Below are 14,408 nucleotides of genomic sequence, written 5' to 3'. Positions count from 1 at the left end.
TGAAAAACAGAGGAATTGGAACATAGTCCCCGAGTCCCTCCCTTTTAAAATTTCTTGCCACTAACTACTCTTAAATGCTATGATTTTCTGCTGCTTATGATTGAAAACAAAACAAAAATGGTTTTTCTTTTTTAAATTTATGTTAGAATGTTTTTCAGTGTGGACTTTATAGCTGGGGCTCCTCAAGATTGTTTTAGGTAGCCTATGAGATCAAAACTAATTTCCTAACAATACTAAGATGTGATTTGCCTTTTTCACTGTGATGACATTTGTGTTGATGGTGTACAAGCAGTGGTAGGTGAAACTGCTGGCATGTTAGCATGAATCGAGACAGTGGCCCCAGCCAGTACTGGTCATTGTTCACTGCTAGACACTCTCAGGAAAAAAGATTCCAATTCCACTTAAGAAGGTCTGTGATGAAGCGGTAAAATTAATTTTATTAAATCTTGTCCCTGCGAATACTTTTTAAACTTTCTGTGGGATGGAAGTGACAAGTATTCTTACTGCATACCAAAGTGCAGTGATTTGATTGAGGAAAAGCAACTTCAATTTGTTTGAGCTGAACTGGCAGCTTTTTCATGGAACACCATTTTTACTTGAAAGAGTAACGGCTAAACTCTAGCCAGTTAGTCTTGGGTATTTGGCAGACATTTTCTTGAAAATGAGTAAAATTCACTTGTCACTTTAAGGAAAACAACTGACAGGACTTATGACCAGTCATAAAATTTGAACTTTGCAAATGAGGATTTTAGAAAACTTTTATTTGCTGCTGTGAGATTCCTAGTATCTAGAGACTTCTTCAATCAGTGAAGATATTAACAAAGTGATTTTTTGATCTTCTGTAATGGAACAGGTTAACATTTGGAAGATCCACATAACCCAATGAACCTTGTTTTCCAAATGACTAATGCATAATGTCACAACAATCACACGTGGATAAACGATCCATTTCAAATGCAAGTTGAACCAGTGGATTTCATATTGTAACTAACCATTAAGAAACGCCCAGTTGTCTAGTTTTGATGGAGTATCAGAGAAGATCCACAGTTACTTGAAAAAAATTATTTAAAAATTCCTTCCTTTTCCAACTACGTGTCTGAGTGAGGCTGGATTTTCTTCAGGTGCTCCAGTCAAGACAGCGTGTTGTAGCAGATGAAATGCAGAAGCAGATCTCTGACTGTGGCTGCCTTCTGTGAAGCCAGACATTAAAAGAGATTTGTAGAAAATTGTAAGAACTGCTGTTCTCACAAAAATCCCTTTTGTTTTGGAAAGCAACTCTTTTTTTTACATAAAATGTATTTCAATTGATAATGGATTTTAAGTGAATTAGATATTTAAAAAATTTCTCAATTTCTAAAATGGTAAATGTAGATAAGTATAACTGACATAAAGATTCCTTGCACTTCTCCAATTTTAAAAGTGCAAGGGGGTCCTAAAACTAAAAGACTGAGACCTAGTGATACACATTCCCTACAATCAGATTTTTAGGATGTCCTGTTAGCCTAGTGTTTCAGAATTTGATGAATCTCTGATATATTTCTATTTAAAGTTAAAATCTGTGGATAATACGAGATGTAGTACATTATTGCTTGCCGTTTACTATCATATTTACTATGTAGGCTCTGCAGAGATCAGTGATTTCCTGAAATTTGTTTATAAAACTGGCTGGCTAGTTCAAAGGTAGTGTCCACAGTCAGTTACGGGTCAGATCCCTCGTTCTACTCTTTCCTCCCTTCTCAAGACTGCACTTGACTAGTCTTAAAGAAAAAGAAAAATTGTCTACCAGATACTGTGGAGTCAAGTGGATTCATGATTCAAATCAGTTTGGAAGACAAGTACCTTGGATCCTAGGTCCAGGTTTCAGAGGTTCACCGTGCACAGTAACATATCAAAGGGGCCAAGAAGTCCTTGAATAAATAAAGCATTTATTGGTTCACTCGTGTGAACAACTTACTTTCACATCTTACTTTTACACTGTAGCATCTTTTTAATTATTATTGTTTTAAGTTCTGGGATACACGTGTAGAACGTGCAGGTTTGTTACATGGGTATACATGTGCCATGGTGGTTTACTGCACCTATCAACCCGTCATCTAGGTTTTAAGACCCGCATGCATTAGGTGTTTGTCCTAATGCTCTCTCTCCCCTTGCCCCTCACCCTCCGACAGGCCCTGGTGTATGATGTTCCCTCCCTGTGTCCATATGGTCTCGTTGTTAAACTCTCACGTATGAGTGAGAACAGAGCATCTTCTATTCCTGTGGCAGGCTCTGGTCTAGGTGATTCTTAAGTCAGAGAATATGCTAGTTTGGTATTTACTATCCATAGGAGGCTGAGCTGAGTAAGTGAGCTGTTTGTAGTAGACACTGTTCACAGACTGGAAGCCACCACCAGTATGCTTTGGGTGGTGTATAACAGGTAAGGCTGGGCTGTAGTTTGATTTGTACGTTTTAAGGAGTTAACTGGTATGTATTTCTACAAGAAAAAGATCAGGTAGATGGGAATTGAGTTGTATAAACAGTTTTGCAGAAGACAGTCTGTCGGGTACTTAAACTAGTTGCTTTTTGGAACATTAAACACAGATACTTGAAAATACTATTTTATAAATATCACGGTAACCTGAAATATTTTTGTTTAAATTTTAGCAATAGTCAAGTACTGTGTTCTAGCTGTAGAAGTAAAACTTTAAAGACAGCATTTCCAACTTTAAAATAACCTACATAAGGCATAATAAAAATCACAACTCCTCCTTTTTTTTTAATTTTAAGAAAGCAAAATTTAAGCTTGGGCTTTCTCAGGTTAAACCCCATACAGCAATAAGTATATGAGCAGCTGATCACACAAAATGCCTCTAAAACAAGGGCCTTCCCCTCCTGTGTTCCTTTTGAATGCTACTTTGATATTTTTGTAGGATGGTTTATCCAAAGCAGTGTTGTGTAGTACAACTCTTTGGAGAAGTAATTTGTGTAATACATTTTAACCAGGGGCATTTTTGATTATTGATTTATAATTATATCATAGTCTTACCAGGTTTTTCAGTCCCAGTTATTAAGAATCACTTTTAGAAATAAATAGTAACACAATTTTTAGTCAAATTGCATCACATTTTAAGGTTCTTTGATACAGAAAATATCCTGCTCTTTATAGTATTTGTATTACTTTATATTTTTAATATAGACATCTAGAGATTTCTTGTCATTTGACTTAGTACAAATGGAAAATATAATTCAGAGCTCATTTACCTATGGAAAAAATCTACCAATAGAAAAATATCATAAGCCTGATGTTGTATACATTAGGATTCTATCGAAGAGAATACCATAATTGTTATTTTAAGGAGAGCTGGAAACTGCCTTTGTCCTATAAAGTAAGATTTGTTTAGCACATTTCATACTAGGTCCCTGTGAAGGGAATTCAGATGCAAGAGCAAAGGAATAAAATGTATTTATGGTAGGATTTTTTTTCTCTTTTCTTTTCTTTTCTTTTTTTTTTTTTTTTTTTTTTTTTTTTTGAGACAGAGTCTCACTTGTCGCCCATGCTGGAGTACAATGGTGTGATCTCAACTGACTGCACCCTCCACCTACAAGGCTCATGCAATTCTCCTGCCTCAGCCTCCTGAGTAGTTGGGACTACAGGCACGTGCCACCATACCCAGCTAATTTTTGCATTTTTAGTAGAGATGGAGTTTCGCCATGTTCGTCAGGCTGATCTCAAACTCCTGACCTCAGGTGATCTGCCCGCCTTAGCCTCTCAAAGTGCTGTGATTACAGGTAGCGTGAGCCACCATGCCCAGCCTATGGTAGGAGTTTAAAATGGGAAGCTGAAATAAAACAAAGAGATATTGGACGACCATCCCAGATGTTGACCTAAGATGGAGAGAGTCCGGAAGGACCAGGTCAGGTGTGTAGAGCAATCCAGAGGACGCAAATCTTTCACTTATTCCTTTGTGCCTCCCCTCCACCTCCAATTTCTACCCCTCTCCACCCGAAAGAACAACTTTGGAACTTTGTTTTGCCTTCGTTTTGCTTAGTTTGGGTATTTAAAATATTTTCCTCTCTACCTTTATGAATCTAGATATTTTTAAACAAATAAGTTGATCCTATCATAAAAACGGTAATGGCGATGTCACAGGGAGGTGATTTAGGATATTTAATTTTCTAAATTATGCCGCTGGCCCTGGTTTTGTAATTTATACTAGACCCTTCAAAAGCTGATTTCCTATTTTATACCAGCCCAATTATTACTAATGATGGGCTTCTTTATAAAATGGAAAGACTAATAACTCTTTGAACTATTATGTAATTCCATTGTAGTTCATTAGTATGAATACCTGGTAGTTTTTTCTGCATCCCCTAAAGGGTTTCTAGTTCTTTAAATTATGCTCTTTTGTGAGATGTCTTCCAGTTTTCCCCTGTTATCATCCCATGGACAGGGAAGTTGTTCTTTAACGGGAGGAATTAATTTTCTAAGATGCCTAGTAAATGGTGTGCACATTTGTGTTGGTTTTTCTTCTTTCATTCTCTTTATTCTCTTTCTCTGCCTTCTCTTCTTCTGCCACTGCCCTTCTCTTCCCTTGGCCCTTTAATCTCTGGGATAGTGCATTGTTGAATACATATAGCATTAATAGATGCTCAGTAAATACTTTTAAGCGATCAGTTGACAAAAAAATAAGTACTTCTCTTTCAGTCATAATCTTCTATTCCTAAAATGCCATTTCTGAAAAAAATAACTCCTTAGACAGTCTTAGAAATGACAGTACTTACCATGAGCAGTCCTTATTATGCCTAAAATTTAGCTCACTTTTCACTCAGCAATACTGGTACATGGCAAGATGAGTTCATACCTGTACACTCGTAGAGAAACAGTGTAATGATATCCCTCACTTCGTCTCTGCACATCTTTTTATACAGGTAAAAGCCCTCACATCTCTGCCTGATTCAAGTCAGGCAGGGATTTCTAGAATATGATTTATATCAATTTGCCCAGGACTGTTTCCCACAAATGGGTTTCCAGTTGCTCCTTTACTGTTAAACTGTCACCTAGTTTTCTTACTGTCCTGACACCAGGAAGATGGAGACTGCAGCTTCCACAGAGGGCCCTCTACTTTTTTGGTAACCAGAAGCAGACATCCTTACAAATATTTAAAAATGTATTTACCTGGTACTTACTGTGTGCTTGGCACTTTGTAAGCACTTTACCAAAATTAACTTTTTTAATGCTTGTAAAACCTTTGAGGTGAGTGTGATGATTATGAGAAAACAAGCAGGAAGCTAAGGAGCCCAAGATCACACAGATTGCAAGTGGTGGTGGGGCCAGGAGCCAAATCCAGGCAGCCTGGCTCCAAAGTTGATGCTTTTAACCACTATGATATGCCTCTATCATTAAAGGAAATTCTGCAGACAGGAGTTACACATGGTCAAGAAACCTTTAAAAGGTCAGATTCTTCCAACAACACGTTTTAAGGAGAAGAAAAATTAGTCTAGAGCATTTCAACATATTGACTAGAGCATTTCAACATATTTAGGCCTAAGAATGTGCATTTTTCCCTGGAAAAGGCTTACGCAGAGATAAATAACTTGTGAAGATGGTAGCATTTCTGTCAGTGCTTCCCTTGAATTAAAGTTGTCTCATTTTTGCCCTCTTGCATCTTATCATAGATAATGAAGAAAAGCCAGTGATACTTACAGTATTCTGCCTGAGGAATCTACTTAAATAGACCATTAGGTCATTAGGACATTTCCTGTTTACCACATTACCCCAGGTGACAGTGTTGCCAGACTTTGCACTATTACATACATACAAGGCTTCCCTGTCTTCCAGCTTCTAGTAACATTCAAAAAACTTTTTTATACAGCCCCAACCAACCGGCTTCTTAAAGCCCTTCTGGCTTCCTTGTAACACTCACCTCAAAGCCCTCCCACTGCCTGGTGCCAAGGGCAAAGCCCCACTTTCAGGTGCCAGAGTGTCATCCAATGCTGTAGAACTTTAGTGGCTTAAAACAACAAGAGTCATTTGTTTTACTTCCCTGCTCCACACATTATTTTCTGGAGCAATTTGACTGGGGCATCTCTCTTTTGAAAATGGCTCACTCTTGCGGCCAGGCGACGTCTGTAATCCCAGCACCTTGGGAGGCCGAGGCAGGCAGATCACCTGAGGTCAGGCAGGAGTTTGAGACCAGCCTGACCAACATGGTGAAACCCTGTCTCTATTAAAAATACAAAAATTAGCCAGGCGTGGTGATGCGTGCCTGTAGTCCCAGCTGCCCGGGAGGCTGAGGCAGGAGAATTGCTTAAATCCTGGAGATGGAGGTTGCAGTGAGCAGAGATTTTGCCACTGCACTCCAGGCTGGGTGAAGGAGTAAGACTGGCTAAAAAACAAACACACAAAAGGCTGGCTCAGGTGGCTGGCTAGTTGGTGCTGGCAGTTGACTGGGAGCTTAGCCAGGATTATTGGTCAGTGACCTCAGTTCCCTTGTGTAGGCTGCCAGGGCATCTTCGTGGAATGGTGGGTGTGCTGCAGTAGTAAATGTCCCAAGAGTCTGGCAAAAGCTGCATCACCTTTTGTGACTTAGCCTTGGAAGTTACTTAACAACACTATCACCATTATCACAGACCCACCCAGTTCCAAGAAGAGGGAACATAGACCTCATCTCTTAATGATAGCAGTGTCCAGCCTCATTGTGGAAAGGCATGAGAGATAGGAGGTAATGTGGTCATCTTTGGAGAGAAGTCTGTCACAAAGCAAAGCCATGTCAACAGATCCCCCATTCCGTAACCTTTTGTCTCAGTCCCTTCTTTTTTTTATTTCTTGATACAGAGTCTCACTCTTTTGCCCAGGCCGGAGTGCAGTGGCATGATCTTGCCTCACTGCAACCTCTGCCTCCCGGGTTTAAGTGATTCTCCTGCCTCAGCCTTCTGAATAGCTGGGACTACAAGTGCCACCACCATGCTTGGCTAATTTTTTTTTTTTTTTGTATTTGTTTAGTAGAGACGGAGTTTCACCATGTTGGCCAGAATGGTCTCAATCTCCTGACCTTGTGATCTGCCCACTTCAGCCTCCCAAAGTGCTGGGATTACAGGCGTGAGCCACCGTGCCCGGCCAGCCCCTTCTTTTTTACCTTAGCTAAGCAAATTCTAGTAATTTAGTTTTTACCATTTTTTTGAATGATGTTTTCATTGAAGTATGCCTGTATACACATATGTAAACTCGTTCCTCATCGGTTTTTTGCCTGAATATGTTGTGGTGGTTCTTTTTATTAATATTAAAAAGGGCCTGGCATGGCAGCTCATACCTTGTAATCCGAGCACTTTGGGAGGCTGAGGCAGCTGGATCACTTGAGGCCAGGAGTTCGAGACCAGCCTGGCCAACATGATGAGACCCCATCTCTACTAAAAATACAAAAATTAGCTGGGCATGGTGGCACATGCCTGTAATCCCAGCTACTCAGGAGGCTGAGGCATGAGAATACCTTGAACTTGGGAGATGGAGGTTGCAGTGCGGTGAGATTGCACCACTGCACTCCAGCCTGAGCAACAGAGTGAGACTGCTTCGCAATAAATAAATAAATAATACTTAAAAAGAACCCATCATCTATTAGGAAAATCAGATTCTTTAAAGAAAGAAGATTCACATCTAATTCACATTCCAGTTTGCATTTGCAGATCAAATACTGTAAGCATTTCCTGAAAAATGACAATGATAATTTATTCTTTTCCTAAAGTAGCCCATGAATAGTGTTGAAAAATAATTCAAAACAGGCTTGGAAATGATTTGCTGTTGACCTGGGTGTATTTTGCGTTGACTGTTTTATACTTTAAGGACAACCCTATTAAGCATTCATTCAACTAATATTCGCTGAATACTGTGTCAGCTGTCAGGTTTACATTGGCAAATGGAGCCAGACATGGCCCTCCTCTCATGGAACATGTCATATACTGAGGAAGATGGGCATTAATTAACACGTAATCACCAAATAAATGTGAACTCACAACCTTATTAAATGTTATAAAGGAAAGGAACTCTGGGAGTATCTGATGGTGAATCCTGACATAGTCTCCTGTGATGAAGTGCTATTTTGGCAGAGATCTGAAAGGTGGAGGAGACATAATCCTCCCAAGAGACACATGAGAGTGTGTGTCACATCCCTGCACAGATCCATGTACAGACATCTGTGGATACACATACTCCTAGTTTACAGACATTCCTAAGAAAGCAGTCACTTCTGCCATTCTGTTAAGAGACCACATAGCAGGTAACCTCTCGAAAAGCATATGTTCATACAGGCCTTACAGAGCAGAGGTCTAAGTCAGCCTTTGTCATTTATGAAGAAGTACTTCATTTTGAATAATGGTGATCACGGTAAGCAAGTACAATGGATATAAGGGATAAAATACAAGAATAGTTTTCCAAGTATGGTCTGGTGGACCCTGGAGTCCCAAGACCCTTTTGGGGTATCTGTGAGGTCAAAATGATTTCTTTCCTTTTTTTTTTTTTTTAATAGGGAATGCAAGCCACAGTTTCTGTTTTATAAACACAAACTTTTATATTACAAATACAAAATAAGAAAAGATAGTTGATATGTTAGCTGTTAGGAAGGGTGAAAACTTTATATAAACTTCAAAAGGCTGCTTTCTGCATCTGCATCAATGTAATTTCATGATTCTCTACCAGTTTCATTTATAGAAAGAATCTTTGTAATCAAATTATTATTCGTGTTTGTGTCCCCCATATCTGTAGGAATACAGTTTATTGTCTGCTCCTCCACTCGAAGGAGCCCTGTGTCTGTGTAGTCTGCTCTCAGAACTTTATCTTCATGAGCAGCCACATCATAGAGAGAAGCCTTACAACTTCTTGAATCCCACAGCTTGACAGTGTTATATAAGGATCCTGAAATCAGCTGTGGTTCATGGGTAGGAGACCATTGTACTGATGTCTCCCAACCTGCGTGTGAGGTTAGGGACGCAACACGAAAGAACCGTCTTTAGTTTGGGGATCCCACAGTCTGATATACCTATCTGTGCTTCTAGATGCTAAACATTTACAAAGTGGAGAATAGGAAATACAATTAAACACTTTATTTCCTGTAAAGTTGACTTAAGATTGCCAAACATGACATCCCACACACTAATTGTATGCTCCCAAGGTACACTGCAGATTTCTTCAGCATCTGACCACACCACTGAGGAAATTGCTTCCTTGTGGCCAGAGAAGGTCACTGTGGGAGTCCTTGTTAGTCCCAACTGCTCTGTTTTCTGTTTCTTTCTTGGTCAATTTGTGGATTCCTCCATTTCATCTTCTTCTGTAGGGACTGTAGACCAGATCCTTAGCATCTTATCCCAGGAGCCAGTGCAAAATTTAGTTGCTGAGCTATCAATAGCTGTAGAATCTATACTTGTGCCGCAGTGTAGGGTTTTCACTTTGTTTCTCTCAACATTCCACTCCCATGAAAGAATAGTCTGATCCATAGAGGCACTCAGTAATGACACAAACTGTGTTTTATCACCCAGGCCATATCTTTTACAACATCCATATGTCCCACAATTGTCAATGTTGACTTTCCTTCCAAGGACCAGATCCGAACCAGTCAAGATCCATACCTCTGTCCCTTAAATTGAACTGGTCCAGTCATCATGGACACATCATTCTGGTTGGGGTGCAGTATACTTCTCCGCATATTCTATTTCCACAACTTCTTCTAATGAGATGTTCTCCCGTTCCATGTGTTTGACCAAGAGCATTCACAGAAACTGATCCTTAAAAAGGAAATCAACTCCATATATTTGTGGAACTCATTTCTGTCCTTTAGTAATTTATTGATGGTGTTAGTGAGGTCATCACTTTCAGAGACAGCAGTGATTGAGAAGGGAACATCATCAATGGCCTATTTCTTGTGATCAGTGTAGAAGTGTGTTTGCAGCTGGGCAATGGCAGGGAGTGCACACAAGACTTGGCCACAGAAACATATGGGCTAGTAGGCTGAGAACGGGAGCCCCTGTATCTTAGGACTACAAAGAGACAGCTCAAAATTACACTGCACAGGTAAGCGAGAAGCTGCAGTCTAATCCCGGACTTTGCTTTCTCTCCATAGGTCTGCTCCTGATTTTCATAATAACACTGAGATATGATTTGCCTTTTTCTCATTCCTTTTGACACGAGTGTCATTGTTTTCCAGAGGCTAGGTGGTGTGATTGATGTGATTTATTTCAACAGATTGAATTCAGAAGCATATATGAAAATTCAGCTATCATCTATTAAGCCAGACATTAAAAGCTTTGCAAAAATGTGAAAGAATAACATTCTTCTTGTTAAATTTTTTTTTGGTTTTGGAAAATATAGTTAATTTTCATAATGATGTGTTATTTATGTTAACATGTAAAGGGTTTATTAGAATGAATTTAAAAGTATTTCTAAAATTTCTGTTTTAACTTAAAATATGGCGTTTATCTATAGGGATAGCCCACATAAAAGTTTTTTGGGGGTTTGGAATAATTTTTTTTAAATGTAAAGGAGTTTTGAAACCAAAAAGTTTGAGAATGACAAATATGGCATTCAACTTGACTTTAAGCATGTTACTTAATCTCTCTGAGACTCTATAAAATGGGGGTGATGATCAAAGTACTTCCCTCATAAAAGGATGAAAGGAGTTAATATATGTCATGAGCTCTTAACAATACAGGCACAGAGTAAGTATTCAATACATATTAGCTTTATTATCATGTTTAATATGAAAGCAAAACTCCCTTGACTCCAAACACTACTGAAGCACAGTTGAAGAATTCTTGCTTGTTTTTGGAGCCATCTGTATTGTTTTTGTAAAACAAAATATTCCAAAGGGAAAGAAATAGGATTTTGTGATTTTCTTTTGAATTGAGATATAACAGGAGTTTTTATTGGCAAATGATCAGGGTGTGGAAGCTTGAAGCGATGTAGATTCAGAATACCTTGAGGTGCTTTTTCACACCCCATTCCTGCTGCACTCCTCAACTCTCAGCCTTACAACCAAGGTTCTGCTATGTTCAGAATCACGGAAAACAGGTGGGCAGATCTGGAAAGCTCATTTGGAAATTTCCACAGAGACGGTGGTGGGCTTCGGGGCTCCAGTGTCCTAGACCCAGAGCCGAAAGGGAGGCTCACAATAGGGGACATCTCATTCAGTCCCCACACTTTTCAGATTGAGAACCCAAGACTCAGAGCAATGATTGGCTCACAGTGGCTCACCAGCCTGAGAGAGACCTAATCAGAACGAGAACCAGAGTTTTCCTGATTTGTAACAGAAAGGATATGAGGCTTAGAATCAGAACTGTTTTTAGTCTCAGTCTAAAGCCTTAATTGGTTGTCTGATATTAAGCAGCTTGTTTACATCTGATACTCAGTATTCTTATTTGTAAAATGGAGGTGAAAATATCCACCATCCCAGGATTGTGAAAAAGATCAAATAAGGCATTGCATGAAGGTCCTAGGACACTTGTTTGAGTTGGTATTTTTCCGGGCCTTTGCATGTAAAGTCCGTAGAGAGAACTTCTCAGTGAAATGAACAGTTCTTTTCAAAAGTGCCTTAAATATTGTGCTTTGTGGCTTTGTAACATTCTCTTTTTTCTGTCTTTTTAGGACAGCCCAGAAACTTGCAGGACCTGTGCCGAATTAAAATTCGACAATGTATAGGCCTTCAAAACCTAAAGCTACTTGATGAACTACCAATTGCCAAGGTCATGAAAGACTACTTAAAACACAAATTTGATGATATCTGATATACAGAACTGTGAGCAGGATTAGGAGTTATATTCCAGATACTTAAAAGGCTTTTTGCCTTGCACAAAGTATATCCTATGCAATTTCTGATTTGCTGTGAAATCAGAAAGCAGGTATACACTTTTGGGTTTTCTGTTTGTTTGGTTGGTTTTCATTGTAGGGGAGGGATTTTTTATATATATATAAAAACACACACCACATGCTTGAAGGTCTTAATTTGGTTTCTTGGTCCAAGTTTAAGAGGTCCAAGCTTTGTATACAATACTGCATTTAGAAAAATTGTCTTTTCTTAAATGACACAAGCAGGTTTGGAGTGGAGAATTTACCCTTTCCAAATTTATGGTTTCCTTGGTAAGCGTGGTATTCTAAACCAGCAGAGCACTTGTTAACGTTTGGAGGCACAGTTTCACCCAGGGGGTCCCTGGGTTCTTCTGGAAAATGCCCTAAGAAATGTTTAAAGTAATGCTGTCACCTCATTCATTTTTAATGAGTACAAATTGGCCGTTTCAAACTGTTCTTTTTCCTAATTGATGTAGCTTTCGGATGACATAAATTCAGTACCTCTGCTTTTCTTTTGGTGTGCTCTTGTTTTTAACTTTTTTTTTTTTTAACAACTGTAGTACACTACCCTGAGACATTGTGTCTCGATTTCTATCTCTAGTTAGAGTTGTGCTTTTAAAAAAATTAACGAGAAAGAAACTAACTTTATTGAAACCAGTGTATTCTGTTTTTAAAACTGTGCCTGCAGTGCAATACTCTTTCTGGTGTATTTTATCCATTATTTCACTTGCTGGTCATCATTTCACAGCCAGCTTTGACATGCCCGTGAGAACAGGAGCCGCCACTTTAATTTTCATTGCAGAACCATACTATGTCAGTTGCAATTTCCATTTTAAGCTATGTATTTTACTTCACTTTAAGCAGAAAATTTTGTATCCTGGTGGTAGAGTCTTCCCTTAAAAATTGTTAAATCATTTGGCTTTAATGGTTCAATAATTTGGGGTGGCTTCATGGTGTTTCTTTTCTCCCAGTTAAAAAAAAAAAAACTTTTAAGGGTAAAATCTTTAAGGGGTACACATTTATAAGTCTGGCTAATTTCTAATATGCTAATTAAACATTTCCTATTTTAAGGTTATATACAGTGAGGCTCTTCAGGACAATTCTTTTCTGGGTTGATTGGGCATATGTTTGCTGTGTAAACACGGATCTGATAAGTGTCAGTAACAATGGAAAAAGTCCCAGAGGCATTAGGCATCTAAGATGATGCCCTCAGAAATGTATTCTGTGCTTGATTTGTGTTATTAGCTTCAGAAGAATCTTTTCAGATGTCCCAGTATTGTTTTTAGTGCTTTGGGAAAAAATATTCACACACTGTTAATAAATTTGTTATCAGAAGTTTACAAGATGAAGGGCTTCTCTCATCTGAATTTCTAGATTTAAGTCATGAAGCGTAAACTGTTTCACCCAGAAGTGTAACTAAGCAGAATTAGGGGTTGTCTCTGGTTTACCTTTTTCAGAGCCAGCAGTGCTATTTTCTCAAGCACAGTGTTTGTTCTCTTGGGTGCAGAGTAGTTGTGGCATCTTACACTCTGATCTGCTTGTGCCTAGGCATTGCACAGGTTTCCAAAGACAGGCAGCTTCAGAAAAAAGGATTATTCGGGAGATTACTGGGGTGACCCATAGACTCTTTGGCATAGACTCTTTCGCAGGCAGCCAGTCTGAGTGTGGCCAGTTCTATAACCATCCCCAAACTAGCTGGAGCCTGATGGATAGGAACGAGTAGTCTGTCCTTTTCGCCATAAAAATATTCCAGAAAGTTATCTCCAGAGAGAGTCCCCTGTGAAGACAGTTGCCAAGCTATATTCTCATTCTTTAAACCAATACCCAGGTCAGGGCTAGGACACACTAGCAGTCTTAGGGACATGGTGTGGCTAGAAATGAATTGAGTGTGACTTCTCCCTAAAACCCCAGGCCCAGGGATGTGAGGAGGCAGAGGGGTGCCTGGAGTTTCTGCACTCTGAGCAGTGATGTTAATGTTACACTTGCACAGGGCTTATTTCCACGTATGTGTGTGTTAATTTATTCACCTAGTTTAAAATGATTTTCTCTCCCCAGCCATTCAGAGGTTTCCAAACTAAGCCACTGAGTTTGAGTCAGGGAATTCCAAGTAAAAAAAGATCAGATTAAGGTAATTTCTTTGTTCTGTATTGCTGCTGTGACTTCAGAAAAAAATTATGAGAGCTCTTCCTGGAATTTTGAAATTTCTATTTAATGAAGAAGTGTATAATTCCATTATTTATTATTTGAGGTTTGATTTATCTGGAAGCTTAAAAGAATGTTTTATTTTGTTGTTAATAAAATCCCAATCACATTTCACAATAACTAAAATGTCTCCAAGTGGGTTACTGGTAGATTATAGTGGTGAAACCTGCAGGTCTGCATTTGAATTGGATTGACAGAGAAGCATTCCGTGGTCACATAATGAATAGGGAGAACAGATATTTTCAGAAAAATCAACTGATTGTTTTTTCCAGAAGACAGAACAGAAAATGTTCAGAATATTTTCAAATTTGTCAGATTCTTTTATGTTTCCTTTGAAATTTATTATTTAAGCCTATTACTAAACCTTTATAAAAATATATTTGGCAAATACACCAAAGAA

The 14,408-nt window shown here is 38.8% G+C and overlaps 1 protein-coding gene and 1 pseudogene across 2 annotated transcripts in view; one reads left to right on the top strand and one right to left on the bottom strand.

Annotated features, from left to right (window-relative positions):
* The window catches only part of ASB7 (ankyrin repeat and SOCS box containing 7), a 53,217-nt gene that overhangs the window by 34,833 nt on the left and 3,976 nt on the right, over nucleotides 1–14,408 (top strand). Inside the window, exon 6 of one of the 2 annotated variants that reach the window (XR_001883646.1) lies at nucleotides 11,606–11,859. Coding sequence is in view for 1 of the 2 variants with exons in the window: in XM_017863396.1 (XP_017718885.1) it covers nucleotides 11,606–11,745 (140 nt within the window). In the remaining variant the exon portion in view is untranslated. Of the gene's footprint in view, nucleotides 1–11,605; nucleotides 13,971–14,408 lie in introns of those variants that run through there. The other variant, XM_017863396.1, reaches the window with a different exon arrangement.
* Nucleotides 8,704–10,963, bottom strand: LOC108522923 (ribosome biogenesis protein WDR12 pseudogene; annotated as a pseudogene).

The sequence above is a fragment of the Rhinopithecus bieti genome, unplaced genomic scaffold (assembly GCF_001698545.2).
Source record: "Rhinopithecus bieti isolate Rb0 unplaced genomic scaffold, ASM169854v2 scaffold_69980, whole genome shotgun sequence".
Classification (NCBI taxonomy): Eukaryota; Metazoa; Chordata; class Mammalia; order Primates; family Cercopithecidae; genus Rhinopithecus; species Rhinopithecus bieti.
The sequence above is the reverse complement of the archived record's forward strand: the minus strand, read 5'-3'. Positions and strand labels throughout refer to the sequence as shown.